Below are 19,092 nucleotides of genomic sequence, written 5' to 3'. Positions count from 1 at the left end.
GTTCTATAAGCTGCTTCTAGTCCAAGCGTCAGATCGATTTAACAGCTCAGTCGTGAGTTGTGCTGTAATAAGTTAACACGTGTTTGTGTCTCTCGTCACGGAAATGGAACCGCATAATATTGCGCAACGGAATGCCATTTCTTTTTGCGTTAAATTGGGTGCAAACGGGACGACAACTTACAGTAAGCTTCAGAAGGCTTTTGGAGAGGAGGTTATGTCACGTGCTCAAGCTTTTCGTTGGCATAAAATGTTTAGTGAAGGCAGAACGAATGTTGAAGATGAAGACCGGAGTGGACGACCATCAATCTCACGGATGGATGTCAACTTGGCCAGGATGCGTGAACTCGTACGATCTGATCGAAGATTATCCATGAAAATAATTACAGAATAACTGAACATCAGTTGAGAAACGGTTCGTCTAATAATAACTGAAGATCTCGGTATGAGAAAGATTTGTGCAGAAATAGTCCCCAGAAATCTCACACCACAACAGCGATAAACAAGGAAAAATGTGGCGGCAGATCTGTTAGAGAAAACGGAAATCATTCCAGAATTGTTGAGCCGTGTTATCACTGTTTTTTTTCTGTACGATCCAGAGGCAAAACTCCAAAGTTCGCAATGGTGCTCGCCGGGATCACCCACATCAAAAAAAGCTCACACGTCAAAGTCAAAAGCGAAATGCATGCTTGTGTGCTTCTTTGACTCCAAGGGAATTGTTCACAAAGAGTGGGTGCCTCCTGGACAAAACGTTAACCAATATTAATACAAATAAATTTTAGAAAGACTTCGTAAAAGAGTTCTTTGTGTCCGTGCCAACATGGCTGATAGTTGGATTCTGCATCACGATAATGCGCCATCCCATACTGCTCCGTCAGTCCAGCAGTTTTTAACCTCAAAACAAATTTCAGTACTACCACAGCCAACTTATTCACAAGATATCGCTCTGTACGTCTGTTCTCTATTTCAAGAGTCAAAACTGCGGTCGAGGGACACCATTTTCAAACAACACAAGATGTCCAAAAGGCTGTGACGAGGGTCTTGAACGATATTACAGAAGACGAGTTCCAGAAATGTTACCATCAATGACGGATCCCTGGAAAAAGTGTGTGGAATCAGAAGGGAACTACTTTGAAGGAGATAACACTAAACTTGACTACAGCGCTAAGCAACTTTTTTTCACATCAGTCTCATTACTTTGTTGTCGCATCTCGTATAATATTTCAAGGTAATTCGTATGAAGTCCCACATAAACGAATAAGTGAATAAGGGAAAAATGTCTTCTGAAATAACTATAAATTTATTAGACCAACCAGAGAATGATATTGGAGATGAACTGATATAAGCAACATCGAATATATCCAAGATCTTATATAGTGATCTGGATTCTGTGAAGTGATGTGCGACGATAGTGCACCTCTGTGTAGACCTCAGCGGTGGATCTCTGTCTCGTTCTCCACAATCAAGTCCCGAATGCTCGCCCTAACGCCTATCATGTCCCTTGGGCGACAACTCGATCCATCACCATCCGTAGCCTAGGACCGAATCTTACTCATACCACGGTCTCAGCCCGACTGTCTTCTCTCTCTCTATGCTATGATTTTCCGTCAAAACTCCACGTGAAGTACCTTCAAGAAGCTGAAACGACCAGCAACAGTGCATCAGCGCACCAACATCCGAACTGAGTCGACGTGCCAAACGCTGCCCTGACGATATTGTGACAGGCGTTGTTCCGCACTGGCCCATTTCGGCCACCGTGGCGGAATGATTTTTACGACCTCAGTAGATACGGATCTCAGCGGGGAGATCCACAAGAAACATCAGCCGATACCAGGTCCAGGAAAATGCTCTCTGCCCAATCACGAAACGTTATTAAGCCGCCGGGCCGTCCAAGTCGTAAAAATGCGGCGCAGAGCCTCCGTCTCTGGGACAATGCACCGTGCCGTGCGGCCCTGCCTGCCCTGTCTCCCATTTCTCGGCCCGTGTTCGGCGGCGCCAAGTGCGTGAAAGCGACAGCCAACGAGACTCCCAGGCCCTTCCGACATACCTGCGTCCGCGACCCTCCTTGTTCCAAGAAGTGACAGCAACAAAGTGGCATTTTTCGCCATTTAAATGCAGCGAGCTTTCCTTCGTCTCGCTGCAGCCGTAACTGTCATCCAAAACATAAACGCATTTCCGTCATCTCTAATTACTCCGTACAAGAAGCTACTAAAGAACTTAGTACACATTCCCTACCAACCCTCCTTAATAAACATATCGATCGAAGTGTCGTCAAAGCTCAATACGAGCACCCTAATTGCATATGCCTTCATGAACTAGACAATGAGAGTGAGAGAAATGGGAGCCGGAAGAACTTGCCACCTTCCACCTCCACTTCAGATTCTATAGCTCTGGTCTTCAGTATTTTGTGTTATCGAGTACAGTTATGCATACTAATTTGTAACTTGGAACTTAAAGGTGTGTCCCGCTGTTAGTAAGTTTTCTGGGTCAGGGTAACATTACACACAATGTAGTTTTACATTCATAAAAATAATTAATAACAATTAACCAACCTTGCAATATACGTCATGTGAAACCTGATGAGGCCAGTAATAACTGTAACATGTTACTTTTACAATCAATTACATACAGCTATAAACAATTTAATTTATTTATATAAAAATTGTGCCATTTCTACGAATTCCTCAAATACAAATGTAGCACGAGGTAAAAATCAGTACCCCAGACAACTATCCACCAAATCTAGATATATACTGACGGAAAAAATCGCAACACTGTGAAGGAGTTGTGCGAGATAAGCGAAAGTTGGTAGGCATGTTTCTACACTTAAAAAATTATGTCTCTCAAAATTTTGCGCCAGTCGCATAAGATTGGAGCTAATAGAGTCACCTTGAGGATGCATATCAAGTGTACGCGCTGTAGCTATCGTGAGTGTTAATTACGTTTGACATTGGACTAATGAGTTGACGTTAGTCGAGAAGATGTGGGGAAAGGGATGAGGTCATATAGGAAATGAGAAGATGTGGGGAAAGGGATGAGGTCATATAGGAAATGAGAAGATGTGGGGAAAGGGATGAGGTCATATAGGAAATGAGAAGATGTGGGGAAAGGGATGAGGTCATATAGGAAATGAGAAGATGTGGGGAAAGGGATGAGGTCATATAGGAAATGAGAAGATGTGGGGAAAGGGATGAGGTCATATAGGAAATGAGAAGATGTGGGGAAAGGGATGAGGTCATATAGGAAATGAGAAGATGTGGGGAAAGGGATGAGGTCATATAGGAAATGAGAAGATGTGGGGAAAGGGATGAGGTCATATAGGAAATGAGAAGGTGTGGGGAAAGGGATGAGGTCATATAGGAAATGAGAAGATGTGGGGAAAGGGATCAGGTCATATAGGAAATGAGAAGATGTGGGGAAAGGGATGAGGTCATATAGGAAATGAGAAGATGTGGGGAAAGGGATGAGGTCATATAGGAAATGAGAAGATGTGGGGAAAGGGATGAGGTCATATAGGAAATGAGAAGATGTGGGGAAAGGGATGAGGTCATATAGGAAATGAGAAGATGTGGGGAAAGGGATGAGGTCATATAGGAAATGAGAAGGTGTGGGGAAAGGGATGAGGTCATATAGGAAATGAGAAGATGTGGGGAAAGGGATGAGGTCATATAGGAAATGAGAAGATGTGGGGAAAGGGATGAGGTCATATAGGAAATGAGAAGATGTGGGGAAAGGGATGAGGTCATATAGGAAATGAGAAAATGTGGGGAAAGGGATGAGGTCATATAGGATCCATGCAGGGGACTGGAGGCAGGTACAGAAAGAGTGGCAGAGTGCGTGGTGTTCGAGGATTTGGAGGGCGGAAACCCTGGTGATGCTGCCACAGCAAAGGATAGGATAGACCGAGGATTTGTAGGTGTGAAGGATGGCAGGAGGATGCAGTCCCCATACCCAACCAGGCAGGTTTATCGGAAGCGGAACCTATTTTAGGCTTTGTGTTAGATCTAAGGAGATCGGGAGTCTAGGTGAGTTGACAGTCGAGGGTGAGGCCAAGGTATTTCAGGGTAGGAGTGAGTTGGGTAGGAAAACATAAATGGTCAGGTAAAAATAGTGGAGCCAAAAGGAGAGGGTGGTAGGACCTATGATGATTGTGTGGGTCTAAAAAGGCTTGATGCGAAGGAGCCACTGGTTGCATCAAGTGGTGAAGTAGTCGAGGCGGGCTTGAACATTGATGGGCAGGATAGAGTGCCAGGAAGGCAATGTCGTCAGCACATCGGAGGAGGTGAACAGGCGGAGGAGGTTTGGACATACCTGAGATATGCACAGAGGCGTTTAAATAGTCATTCTCGCGCTGTCCATGCGGAAATACGAGGGCTGTTCGGAAAGTAAGGTCTTTTTGGTTACGAGAAGAAAACCACAGTGAAAATCAATTTTTTTATTCGCAACACTTAGCCACACTTTCCAGCTACATCTCTAAACAGCTGCCACTGGAACTTACACATTTATCGTGGATTTGTACAAACTTTTCAATACCCTCGTCACAGAAAGCAGCCGCCTGTGCTTTCCGCCAATTCTCTAAGCTGGTCTGCCTTTCGTTGTCTGTGCCAAAATGTTGTCTCCGTGGCCAGCGACTCATGTGAGCAGAGGTAAGCAACGGAGGGAGTCCTATAGAGCTGTATTGTAGGTGATCAAACACTTTCCATCGAAAATGCTGGATGACCATCTTCGTTGCCCCTGCAGAATGAGGCTGAAAATTGTCTCGAAGAAAGCAATGCATGACATTTATGTTAGGTGAGCTGTAAGTAGTAGGGTAAGGGCGGCACAGGTGTAATTTTGATATCAAATTGATACGCAAATTAATTAAATTGTTCAGTTAATCACTCCTGCCCCCACCCATGTCTGTCGACCCCCACCGCCGCCCCCAGATGATGTCACATGTTTTTCTCAGCCTGCACATGAGTCCCAGGCCCTACCCCTCCCCCTTCCCTCCCTCGACCCCAACCTAACGTATCGGCGAAAGTTTTGAATTTTGGCGGACATTTCGAATTTTGATGGGATTTGGAGTTTTGGCAGGAATTCCTTTGTTCCAGGGCTGTGCTGATCCACCCTAACCCCCTCCCCCCACCACAGAATTGATGGGAATTTAAAACTGACAGTACACTTTCTGGGATTCGAACCCTGGTCCCCCTGGGCGGAAAGCCCAAGTGTACCACCCTAAAACAATTAAACCACCAGAGGTGCTTGGAATTAATGAGAAATTAAATATGGCTGTGTCGTTTCTGGGACTTGAACCCTGATTCCACTGGATAGTAAACCCAAGTGCACCCTCTAACACAAGAAACTGTTTAGTTGCGGCAGAGAATGGTTAGGTTAGTGTACTTTATTTATTTTGTTTCGGAAACTGACGCAAAGATCGACTCTAATTACATAATTAATCACGGAGATTTGGCCTAATTACACTACTATATGCATAGTACTACAGAAGGATGGCATAAAAGCGCAATACAACTCAAAAACTGACGGTACCATACAACTTGTGTTATAATTCTGTGAAAATATTTCACAATACCATTCGAAACCAGTGACACACACTCAAACTCTACCCTACACCTACAAGCTGACGGGAAAAAGGCAATGGTGTAAGATACTATATTTATTCTTTATGGTGGGAAATATGTTCAACTGACGAGATACTGGTGTAGAACAGAGATAAGTTTAAAAAGTGCATTACCTGTAAGCATTCCGTATCTGTCACTGTTTGACGGCAGAATTCGCTATAGATGCCTGCTCAAAAATCATTCTGCCACATTTTGTTCCATATGTTGTTTTATGACATTCAGATGCTTTTGCTCTACCAATACTGCAACTTGTTTGAACAAAAGCACCACTAGTACACTCTTCTGCCTCCATACTGACTTTCCACAACACTACTGACCAGTCTGAACTAGAATCTTAAAAATATGAGTAACCTGTAATTGTTGCTTGTTTCCCTTGTTGTTCCTGGCTCACAATGACTCATTCTGTCCCTGAAAACTTTCTGTTGCCTAATGGTTCCCAAGAATTGCTGCAGCTTTCTCTGAAACAAGCTGTCTGCATCATCACTATTACTTGTTAAATGGTCGCAGGTTCGAATCCTGCCTCGGGCATGGATGTGTGTGTTGTCCTTAGGGTTAGTTAGGTTTAAGTAGTTCTAAGTTCTAGGGGACTGATGACCACAGCAGTTGAGTCCCATAGTGCTCAGAGCCATTTGAACCATTTGAACTTGTTAAATCGTGTTAAAAGAAACGTAAATCAAATACATCTCTGTCAACTTTTATTGTGCACAAATGCCTAGCAATAGCAAGTTAAAATTTTGCCACATATTATATTATGACCTACTTATGCAGCGTTTGAAATTTGGCTTGGATATCACTTGTCCCTTTTGTGCTACCACTCTTAGAAAATCCATGTTTTTCAGGTAATTTTTTAAATTTTTGTATTTTCGTGTACACGTAACTCTGTATGTGTGACTGATATGGACAAGATGAGTTTTGTGTGTGTTTAGGCCACATTAAGCTTACCACAAAAAATTTATACCCTTTTTGAATTAATTATATTTGGCATAGAGGGCACCTACAATATGTACCTTTTATGTTACTTTTTTTAACCACATTTTGGAATTTTTTATTTTCCCTCAGAAATATGTTGTTGGCGTTTTGAGTCATGGAGTGTGTTCTCTAAGTGGATGTTACTGGGTTGTAAAAATTTCACTGGACTGTGCGGAATAGTTCCAAAGTTATTAAGACCTGAAGTTGGGTCTGAAGATAGATTGCCAGATGCGGGTTGCAATTTCCGGGTCACGCCACCTCCTTTCACAAGCCATAATTCTGGAACTAATTGGCAGGGGAAACTAATACTTTGTACATGAGTGTTCCACACATGGTAGAATTAGTGTACTGAATTTCAGTCAAATCTGAGACTATCAGCTGGAACATTTTCTCAAACTGGTTGAACTGACACGGAGTGAGCCACGCCTGCAGTGCTCCGTCCCTCGTGGCGCCGTGGCATGCCTGCGGGTTCTACATCTACATCTACATCCATACTCCGCAAGCCACCTGACGGTGTGTTGCGGAGGGTACCCTGAGTACCTCTATCGGTTCTCCCTTCTATTCCAGTCTCGTATTGTTCGTGGAAAGAAGGATTGTCGGTATGCTTCTGTGTGGGCTCAAATCTCTCTGATTTTATCCTCATGGTCTCTTCGCGAGATATATGTAGGAGGGAGCAATATACTGCTTGACTCTTCGGTGAAGGTATGTTCTCGAAACTTTAACAAAAGCCCGTACCGAGCTACTGAGCGTCTCTCCTGCACAGTCTTCCACTGGAGTTTATCTATCATCTCCGTAACGCTTTCGCGATTACTAAATGATCCTGTAACGAAGCGCGCTGCTCTCCGTTGGATCTTCTCTATCTCTTCTATCAACCCTATCTGGTACGGATCCCACACTGTTGAGCAGTATTCAAACAGTGGTCGAACAAGCGTACTGTAACCTACTTCCTTTGTTTTCGTATTGCATTTCCTTAGGATTCTTCCAATGAATCTCAGTCAGGCATCTGCTTTACCGACGATCAACTTTATATGATCATTCCATTTTAAATCACTCCGAATGCGTACTCCCAGATAATTTATGGAATTAACTGCTTCCAGTTGCTGACCTGCCATTTTGTAGCTAAATGATAAGGGATCTATCTTTCTATGTATTCGCAGCACATTACACTTGTCTACATTGAGATTCAATTGCCATTCCCTGCACCATGCGTCAATTCGCTGCAGATCCTCCTGCATTTCAGTACAATTTTTCATTGTTGCAACCTCTCGATACACCACAGCATCATCTGCAAAAAGCCTCAGTGAACTTCCGATGTCATCCACCAAGTCATTTATGTATATTGTGAATAGCAACGGTACTATGACACTCCCCTGCGGCACACCTGAAATCACTCTTACTTCGGAAGACTTCTCTCCATTGAGAATGACATGCTGCGCTCTGTTATCTAGGAACTCCTCAATCCATTCACACAATTGGTCTCATAGTCCGTATGCTCTTACTTTGTTCATTAAACGACTGTGGGGAACTTTGTCAAACGCCTTGCGGAAGTCAAGAAACACGGCATCTACCTGTGAACCCGTGTCTATGGCCCTCTGAGTCTCGTGGACGAATAGCACGAGCTGGGTTTCACACGACCGTCTCTTTCGAAACCCATGCTGATTCCTACAGAGTAGATTTCTAGTCTCCAGAAAAGTCACTATACTCGAACATAATACGTGTTCCAAAATTCTACAACTGATCGACGTTAGAGATATAGGTCTATAGTTCTGCACATCTGTTCGACGTCCCTTCTTGAAAACGGGGATGACCTGTGCCCTTTTCCAATCCTTCGGAACGCTTCGCTCTTCTAGAGACCTACGGTACACCGCTGCAAGAAGGGGGGCAAGTTCCTTCGCGTACTCTGTGTAAAATCGAACTGGTATCCCATCAGGTCCAGCGGCCTTTCCTCTTTTGAGCGATTTTAATTGTTTCTCTATCCCTCTGTCGTCTATTTCGATATCTACCATTTTGTCATCTGTGCGACAATCTAGAGAAGGAACTATAGTGCAGTCTTCCTATGTGAAACAGCTTTGGAAGAAGACATTTAGTATTTCGGCCTTTAGTCTGTCATCCTCTGTTTCAGTACCATTTTGGTCACAGAGTGTCTGGACATTTTGTTTTGATCCACCTACCGCTTTGACATAGGACCAAAATTTCGTAGGATTTTCTGCCAAGTCAGTACATAGAACTTTACTTTCGAATTCATTGAACGCCTCTCGCATAGTCCTCCTCACACTACATTTCGCTTCGCGTAATTTTTGTTTGTCTGCAAGGCTTTGGCTATGTTTATGTTTGCTGTGAAGTTCCCTTTGCTTCCGCAGCAGTTTTCTAACTCGGTTGTTGTACCACGGTGGCTCTTTTCCATCTCTTACGATCTTGCTTCGCACATACTCATCTAACAAATATTGTACGATGGTTTTGAACTTTGTCCACTGATCCTCAACACTATCTGTACTTGAGACAAAACTTTTGTGTTGAGCCATCAAGTACTCTGAAATCTGCTTTTTGTCTCTTTTGCTAAACTGAAAAATCTTCCTACCTTTTTTAATATTTCTATTTACGGCTGAAATAATCGATGCAGTAACCGCTTTATGATCGCTGATTCCCTGTTCTGCATTAACTGATTCAGATAGTTCGGGTCTGTTTGTCACCAGAAGGTCTAATATGTTATCGCCACGAGTCGGTTTTCTGTTTAACTGCTCAAGGTAGTTTTCAGACAAAGCACTTAAAAAAATTTCACTGGATTCTTTTTCCTACCGCCTGTTATGAACGTTTGAATCTCCCAGTCTATATTCGGCAAATTAAAATCTCCACCCAGAACTATAACATGGTGGGGAAATCTACTCGAAATATTTTCCAAATTATTCTTCAGGTGCTCAGCCACAACAACTGCTGAGCACGGGGGCCTATAGAGACATCCAATTACCATGTCTGAGCCTGCTTTAACCGTGACCTTCACCCAAATCATTTCACAATTCGGATCTCCGTCAATTTCCTTCGATACTATTACACTTCTTATCGCTATAAACACGCCTCCCCCTTCACTGTCCAGCCTATCTCTGCGGGATAAATTCCAATCTGAGTTTAGGATTTCATTACTGTTTACGTCTGGTTTCAGCAAACTTTCTGTCCCTAGTACTATATGGGCGTTGTGACGGTTTATTAATGAGAGCAGTTCGGGAACATTTCTATAGACACTCCTGCAGTTTACTATTGTTGTTGTTGTTGTCTTCAGTCCTGAGACTGGTTTGATGCAGCTCTCCATGCTACTCTATCCTGTGCAAGCTGCTTCATCTCCCAGTACCTACTGCAACCTACATCCTTCTGAATCTGCTTAGTGTACTCATCTCTCGGTCTCCCTCTACGATTTTTACCCTCCACGCTGCCCTCCAATGCTAAATTTGTGATCCCTTGATGCCTCAGAACATGTCCTACCAACCGATCCCTTCTTCTGGTCAAGTTGTGCCACAGACTTCTCTTCTCCCCAATCCTATTCAATACTTCCTCATTAGTTATGCGATCTACCCATCTAATCTTCAGCATTCTTCTGTAGCACCACATTTCGAAAGCTTCTATTCTCTTCTTGTCCAAACTAGTTATCGTCCATGTTTCACTTCCATACATGGCTACACTCCAAACAAATACTTTCAGAAACGACTTCCTGATACATAAATCTATATTCGATGTTAACAAATTTCTCTTCTTCAGAAACGCTTTCCTTGCCATTGCCAGTCTACATTTTATATCCTCTCTACTTCGACCATCATCAGTTATTTTACTTCCTAAATAGCAAAACTACTTTACTACTTTAAGTGTCTCATTTCCTAATCTAATTCCCTCAGCATCACCCGATTTAATTTGACTACATTCCATTATCCTCGTTTTGCTTTTGTTAATGTTCATCTTATATCCTCCTTTCAAGACACTGTCCATTCCGTTCAACTGCTCTTCCAAGTCCTTTGCCGTCTCTGACAGAATTACAATGTCATCGGCGAACCTCAAAGTTTTTACTTCGTCTCCATGAATTTTAATACCTACTCCGAATTTTTCTTTTGTTTCCTTTACTGCTTGCTCAATATACAGATTGAATAACATCGGGGAGAGGCTACAACCCTGTCTCACTCCTTTCCCAACCACTGCTTCCCTTTCATGCCCCTCGACTCTTATTACTGCCATCTGGTTTCTGTACAAATTATAAATAGCCTTTCGCTCCCTGTATTTTACCCCTGCCACCTTTAGAATTTGAAAAAGAGTATTCCAGTCAACATTGTCAAAAGCTTTCTCTAAGTCTACAAATGCTAGAAACGTAGGTTTGCCTTTTCTTAATCTTTCTTCTAAGATAAGTCGTAAGGTCAGTATTGCCTCACGTGTTCCAACATTTCGACGGAATCCAAACTGATCCTCCCCGAGGTCTGCATCTACCAGTTTTTCCATTCGTCTGTAAAGAATTCGCGTTAGTATTTTGCAGCCGTGGCTTATTAAACTGACAGTTCGGTAATTTTCACATCTGTCAGCACCTGCTTTCTTTGGGATTGGAATTATTATATTCTTCTTGAAGTCTGAGGGTATTTCGCCTGTCTCATACATCTTGCTCACCAGCTGGTAGAGTTTTGTCATGACTGGCTCTCCCAAGGCCGTCAGTAGTTCTAATGGAATGTTGTCTACTCCGGGGGCCTTGTTTCGACTCAGGTCTTTCAGTGCTCTGTCAAACTCTTCACGCAGTATCGTATCTCCCATTTCGTCTTCATCTACATCCTCTTCTATTTCCATAATATTGTCCTCAAGTACATCGCCCTTGTATAAACCTTCTATATACTCCTTCCACCTTTCTGCCTTCCCTTCTTTGCTTAGAACTGGGCTGCCATCTGAGCTCTTGATATTCATACATGTGGTTCTCTTCTCTCCAAAGGTCTCTTTAATTTTCCTGTAGGCAGTATCTATCTTACCCCTAGTGAGATAAGCTTCTACATCCTTACATTTGTCCTCTAGCCATCCCTGTTTAGCCATTTTGCACTTCCTGTCGATCTCATTTTTGAGACGTTTGTATTCCTTTTTGCCTGCTTCATTTACTGCATTTTTATATTTTCTCCTTTCATCAATTAAATTCAATATTTCTTCTGTTACCCAAGGATTTCTAGCAGCCCTCGTCTTTGTACCTACTTTATCCTCTGCTGCCTTCACTACTACATCCCTCAGAGCTACCCATTCTTCTTCTACTGTATTTCTTTCCCCTATTCCTGTCAATTGTTCCCTTATGCTCTCTCTGAAACTCTGTACAACCTCTGGTTCTTTCAGATTATCCAGGTCCCATCTCCTTAATTTCCCACATTTTTGCAGTTTCTTCAGTTTTACTCTACAGGTCATAACCAATAGATTGTGGTCAGAGTCCACATCTGCCCCTGGAAATGTCTTACAACTTAAAACCTGGTTCCTAAATCTCTGTCTTACCATTATGTAATCTATCTGATACCTTTTAGTATCTCCAGGGTTCTTCCACGTATACAACCTTCTTTCATGATTCTTAAACCAAGTGTTAGCTATTATTAAGTTGTGCTCTGTGCAAAATTCTACTAGGCGGCTTCCTCTTTCATTTCTTAGCCCCAATCCATATTCACCTACTATGTTTCCTTCTCTCCCTTTTCCTACACTCGAATTCCAGTCACCCATTACTATTAAATTTTCGTCTCCCTTCACTATCTGAATGATTTCTTTTATTTCATTGTACATTTCTTCAATTTCTTCATCATCTGCAGAGCTAGTTGGCATATAAACTTGTACTACTGTAGTAGGCGTGGGCTTCGTATCTATCTTGGCCACAATAATGCGTTCACTATGCTGTTTGTAGTAGCTTACCCGCATTCCTATTTTCCTATTCATTATTAAACCTACTCCTGCATTACCCCTATTTGATTTTGTGTTTATAACCCTGTAGTCACCTGTCCAGAAGTCTTGTTCCTCCTGCCACCGAACTTCACTAATTCCCACTATATCTAACTTTAACCTATCCATTTCCCTTTTTAAATTTTCTAACCTACCTGCCCGATTAAGGGATCTGACATTCCACGCTCCGATCCGTAGAACGCCAGTTTTCTTTCTCCTGATAACGACATCCTCCTGAGTAGTCCCCGCCCGGAGATCCGAATGGGGGACTATTTTACCTCCGGAATATTTTACCCAAGAGGATGCCATCATCATTTAATCATACAGTAAAGCTGCATAGTTTCCCCTTGCTTTCAGCCGTTCGCAGTACCAGCACAGCAAGGCCGTTTTGGTTAATGTTGCAAGGCCAGATCAGTCAATCATCCAGACTGTTGCCCCTGCAACTACTGAAAAGGCTGCTGCCCCTCTTCAGGAACCACACGTTTGTCTGGCCTCTCAACAGATACCCCTCCGTTGTGGTTGCACCTACGGTACGGCCATCTGTATCGCTGAGGCACGCAAGCCTCCCCACCAACGGCAAGGTCCATGGTTCATGGGGGGAGGAGTTTACTATTAGCACATTAATATTGTCATTCCCTGTTGCATTTTGCCTACTCCTACCTTGCCGCGTCTCAGGAGGCGTCTTGTCGGGCCTAGGGAGGGAATTCTCTAACCTAAAAAACCCCCATGTGCACTCCACACGTACTCCGCTACCCTTGTAGCCGCTTCCGGCGTGTAGTGCACGTCTGACCTATTCAGGGGGACCCTACATTTCTCCACCCGAAAGCGGAGGTCGAGAAATTTGCACCCCAGCTCTCCGCAGAATCGTCTGAGCCTCTGGTTTAAGCCTTCCACTCGGCTCCAAACCAGGTTGTACAGTGGGTCGGCCTCGTTGTGGGTGCGAATGCTGCTCACACATTTGACTCAAGTAATAACGTTTCGCTATGTGTATTCCTCAGATCGCTGATTTGTTACATATTTTCAGAAAAGGCGACGGTGTTGTGTCGCGGTGCAAAGTGGTTTTTCAGTGTCACGACTGTTGAGTGAGAGCCGGTCAGGATAAGAATTTCGCCTTCGGCTCCTGCACTGTTTGCTGTGAACCGAAGTGCCCCCAGAGCGCCAACCAGTTTCGCCGTCACTACAGAGATATCCACAGGGAACTTGCGATTAGGCCCAGACTCGTGCTTTGTGCTCCGAGAGTGAACATCCGGCTCCGTTTGCTTCCTTACGGCCTCCCTAGTTTCCGCTCCATGCTTTGGAATCGGTCATGTGTCCTGTAACTTGTTCCACTGCCTTGACACGGTCTGATATTTCATTTAGGTTTTTATTGTTACTCACTTTTTGTTTTTATTTGCGTGAAGGACATGTGACAAATGTAGTTGTGACGCGGTGGAACGGGAGTGCAAGCCACCTTGTGTCGAATTTCTTCTGTTTAAGAGAAATCTAAGGCCCATATTAGACTCTCAAAGATCTTTCACGAATATTTTATAAGATAATAATGAATTAAGGATCGGTCTACCTTCTTGAAAGTTCACAAATTATTGTTTTATTTTATCACTCAAACATGTTTCTCCACATTTGTGTCATCGTCAATGGTTATTTTTATTATTTTCCTGGAATACACATATTACAGGTTATTTTTAGGTTAAGGAATATTATACATCAGATTTTGTTGTTATTTAAATTGTATTTGGACTTTACCTTTTATTTTGCATTGTGTATGTGTCCTGCGGCTGCCAACCAAAATCAACCACAGGTCTAAATTAGGACACCTGTCATGTGCAAATATTACGGATTTTACAAAATCATTTGCATTGAATTTTCTTTTATTGTCTATTCTTTAAAATTCAAGTTCCAGTAAGATTCGTGACAGACCTTCGTGTTTGGCCTTTCCATTGCAGTATTTCGCCAGTCTTTAGCTGAGACAAATTAGTTCTTACATGTCAAACTTCTTTTTATGTAGCTGATCTGAATCTGGGGGCCTAGGTAAAAGTCGTGCGAAGCTAAGGTATGGCTACGCTCGAAGGTAAGAGTTACTTTGAATAACAGAATCCCTTACTAAGTGGAACCCGATTCGGCGACACGATGGTGGAATGCCGGATCCTTGCTACGTCCTACGACATTTATATGCTGCTTACCCCTGGATTCATTTCTGGCAACGTTTGTTAATGTGAAAAATATCTCGCTGAATCGTTGTTCGGAGACCATGTGAAACACTAAGTTGTTGGCTGATAAGTCAGTTCAAAGGTCGGAGGAAGGCAGGCAGATAGCACGTCCAGTACGACCGTGCCCAGTGTTCATGCCAACCATCTAGTTCGTGACAGCTCTGCCTTCTTCCTGTGAGAGCAGCAGCACAGTACACCGCCAAATATTTTGTGAAACGTCGCTTACGAAAGACCTTGGACAAAGTTACGGTACAGTAAACTGCACTGCTGTGCGCCGGCGCCTCTGCAGCGCCGCCAGTTTCCCAGCGCTGCCGTGGCTGCGGCTGCCGCCGCGGCACGCAGGCGCATTCCTCTGGCCGCGGACGCGACCCGCCCGGGGCCTGCATTACGGCTGCGGCCGAGTCCCGCCGAGCTACGCCGAGCTCAGCCGAGCGCGGCCGCTCGCCGCGTTTGTTCACCTCCCGCGCCATCGGTATAACTCGCGCCCCAAGGTCATCCGTCTCTCTTTCTCTCGCGCTCTTTCTCTTTCTCGTCTCTGGCACGGAATTTCTATCTGCTGTGGCGCGTCTCTGCCAGAAACGAAAGGGGCGAGGCACAAAAGCGGGCCGCAGCCACGAACAGCGCGGGGACGGTTGGCGGCGATGGAGAGGGGGGTGGGGTGGGGGTGGGAGTGCGAGTGAGCGATGCGCGATAACCGGCCGGTGATAAGCCGTGACTCACGAGGCCGCTGCGGCTGCGGCTGCGGCTGCGCCTGCGCCTGGCCGATCTTACGTAAGGACGCGGCGGCAGCAGGTGGGTGGCCGCTCGGCCGGGCAGCCGCGCCGCCCCCGACATCTAGCAGCCGCCGCTGCAACCCGAGCCGCTCTCGTGGCGCAGCGACCGACCTCACACGAAATTACATAATGCCAGCTCGTAGCGTGCCCGTTCGGCTCGTTGAGTTAATTAAATGTCTTTGGGTTTTTAAATGCACCGAAGTGCCCATTACCCGGTTGAGGATTATCCGGCTTGCGGATCAGCCGTGAATGGTTCGACGATTTTTGAAAAAAATTGTAAGCGTAGCCAAAATTACGGGTTTTGTTATATTAAGCTTCACGATACAGACAAAAATATACCGTCTTTTCCAACCGAATGTTTTATTTGCTTCTACCACATATGTTTCCCATATTCGCGCTACGCATATCCTGTATGTTGCTGTTGCGGTCTTCGGTAGGAAGATTGCTTCGATGCAGCTCTCCACACCACTCTGTCCCGTGCGAGCCTCTCCATATCCGCATAACCACTGCAAACTGCGCCCATCTGAGCCTGCCTAATGTACCCGAGCCTCGGTCTGCGTCCACAGCTTTTACCCTCACACTTCCCACCGTTACATGACTGGCGATCGCTTCATGTCCCATAAAGTGTGCTATCAACCGACGCCTTCTTTTAGTCAACTCATACCACAAGTTTCTTTTCAACCCAGTTACTTTCAGTACCTCAACATCAGTTGCTTGATTTACGCCACCCCTCTTTCAGCATTCATCCGTAACGTCACAGTCGGAACTATTCAATTGTCCTCTTGACAGGTTTATCGCCCACATTCCACGCAATACTACAGTCCTAAGACTTCTTGACAATGAAATCTATATTCGGGGTTAACAAATTTTTCTTGTTCAGAAACATTTTTTTCGGCATTTGTCACTGAGGTAAGACATATTCCAACCGACCCATTAATTCAGTTTAAGAAGAAGTTCGTGACCGAGAGGCAGCAGCCCGTTTGCTCTAACTCGGAGGAGGTGAGCCGATGTGTGAATCCGCGATAACCAGCCTGGGACGAGTAACAACGGCATGTGACTGGCCTCTCCGTCCCAGAGCCCAAAGATATAACGCAAGAAAGTTCCAAGTGTACCGAATAAGGAGGGCATCAAGTGATAACCGCGAGGTCAACCATGCCCAGGGCACAGAGCAGAAGCAGCCAGCCCTGTAGTAGCAGTGCTGAGTGCAAATGAAGCCATATCAGCAGGACGATGCTGCACTACCGGAGAGAGCGGTACGAGTTGTGAGCAGATGGTGCCGTACCCATGAGTCTCGTCAGTCTCATTAACACGTAATTTATTTCGCTAGCCTCGGGTAAAATGGAACGTATACTGGACTTGGAGAACTGTCGAATTAGGACATCGTAGTTGGGGACTTGTAGACAGAGAATTGTGTCAGGTTACTTCCGTTTACTGGAATCACATCGGTAGGTAGCCACTTCTACCCTTCTCCCTGACTAGTCCCACCGAGTTCCGTACTCTGCACCACTCAGCCGAGGCCGGGATAAACCGCTTGGTCCACGACCATTTGACCTCAGCGAATCCCACAGCAAGATGTGAGTTCTTCTGTCGCGCTTCCAGCATTCTTTCGTACCTTCCCTCGGGACACAACACATTGCCAGTCTACATTTTATATCCTACTCCTTCGGCTGTCATCAGTTATTTTATTGCTCAAATAACAAATCTCATTTGATACTTCTAGTATCATGTTCCCTAATCTAAGTCCCTTTGCATCGCCCGATTCAATTCGACTACATTATATTGCCCTTTTTTGGCTTTGTGGATGTTCTCCTTTTAAGAGACTTTCCATTCCTTTCAACTCCTCTACCATATCCTTTGCTGTCTCTGACAGAATTATAATGTCATTTACAAAAAGCAAAGTTTATATTCTTCACCCTGAACTTCTGTTCATTTTGCAAAGTCTTCCTCGATTTCCTTTATTGTTTGTTCAACATACAGATGGCATAACATCAGGGATAGACTACAGCCTTGTCTCATTCCTTTCTCAACCACTGTTTCCCCTTCGTGCCCCTCAACTCTTGTAGCTGATCTCTGGTTTCTGTACGACTTCAAAACGTCACTTCGCTCCCTGCGTTTTACCCCCGCTAGTTTGAGAATTTCAAAGAGATAAGTCCACTCAACATCGACAAAAGTTTTTTCTTAGTTTACAAATGCTACAAACCCACGTTTGCCTTTCCTGTACCTCTCATCTAAGAGAATATATAGGATCATGTCTATACGTTAAAGTATAAATGAAGTAGCAAATGAGGCAAGATGGTTGCAAATACACTGTGTGATCAAAAGCATCCCGCCACCTGGCTGAATATGACTTACAAGTGGCGCCCTCCGTCGATAATGCTGTAATTCAATACGGTGTTCGCCCACACTTAGCGTTGATGACAGCTTCTACTCTGGCAGGCATACGTTCAGTCAGGTGCTGGAAAGTTTCCTGGGCAATGGCAGCCCATTCTTCACGGAGTGCTGCACTGAGCAGTGGTATCGATGCCTGGTCGGTGAGGCCTGGCACGAACTCGGCGTTCCGAAACATCCCAAACGTGTTCCACAGGATTCAAGCCAGGACTATGTGCATCCCAGCCCATTACAGGTAAAGTAGCTTACCCGCACTCCTATTTTCCTATTCATTATTAAACCTACTCCTGCATTACCCCTATTTGATTTTGTGTTTGTAACCCTGTATTCACCTGGCCAGAAGTCTTGTTCCTCCTGCCACCGAACTTCTCTAATTCCCACTATATCTAACTTTAACCTATCCATTTCCCTTTTTAAATTTTCTAACCTACCTGCCCGGTTAAGGGATCTGACATTCCACACTCCGATCCGTAGAACGCCAGTTTTCTGTCTCCGTTTTGGTTAGTGTTACAAGGCCAGATCAGTCAATCATCCAGACTGTTGCCCTTGCAACTACTAAAAAGGCTGCTGCCCCTCTTCAGGAACCACACGTTTGTCTGGCCTCTCAACAGATACCCCTCCGTTGTGGTTGCACCTACGGTACGGCCATCTGTATCGCTGAGGCACACAAGCCTCCCCACCAACGGCAAGGTCCATGGTTCATGGAGGGGGGGGGGGGAGGGGGACAAAGCCACTACCCCTCGCTATACGGCGCGGCCCACTGGACTCACGTGGTTACAGCACATGTGCCGACGCTCAAGGCGGACAAGTCATCTTCTGTCTCAGTGAGCGACCGACCGACCGATCGATCCAACAGCCAATGACCGTTGCCTGAGCAACTCGAGAAGACTGGCGGCCTAACGCGCAGACTCAGATGCAGGAACTAAGCCCCCGACTGGGCGACCACTCGTAGAGTTCTCTCACTGCGCCACGAATTCGGACGAGAGACAGACAAGCAAGCTGAGGACGAGTGACTGACCCCAGACTGACTCCAGACTCACCCAGACTGACCCACTGGCGAGCTCATGACCTCCCTTAAATGCACGTGAACAGGAAACCTTTCCCCCTGCCCACGAGAGGGAGACACCGAAGCGGCGATTGCCACAGCGCCGCCACAGCCAGAAACGGAGGGCGACTGCTTCACACTACGTGCTGCAGCGCGCCCTTCAAAACAGCAATTTTTTA

At 44.9% G+C, this 19,092-nt stretch overlaps 1 protein-coding gene across 1 annotated transcript in view; it reads right to left on the bottom strand.

Moving 5' to 3' along the window:
• The window catches only part of LOC126278318 (uncharacterized), a 174,834-nt gene extending 159,293 nt beyond the window's left edge, over window positions 1–15,541 (bottom strand). Inside the window, exons 1-2 of the mRNA XM_049978336.1 lie at window positions 15,428–15,541; window positions 14,961–15,276 (exon numbers count right to left, since the gene is read on the bottom strand). Of these exons, the coding sequence (XP_049834293.1) occupies window positions 14,961–15,276; window positions 15,428–15,541 (430 nt within the window). The remainder of the gene's footprint in view (window positions 1–14,960; window positions 15,277–15,427) is intronic.
• Window positions 15,542–19,092: the final 3,551 nt, after the last annotated feature.

Source organism: Schistocerca gregaria, chromosome 6 (genome assembly GCF_023897955.1).
Source record: "Schistocerca gregaria isolate iqSchGreg1 chromosome 6, iqSchGreg1.2, whole genome shotgun sequence".
Classification (NCBI taxonomy): Eukaryota; Metazoa; Arthropoda; class Insecta; order Orthoptera; family Acrididae; genus Schistocerca; species Schistocerca gregaria.
The sequence above is the reverse complement of the archived record's forward strand: the minus strand, read 5'-3'. Positions and strand labels throughout refer to the sequence as shown.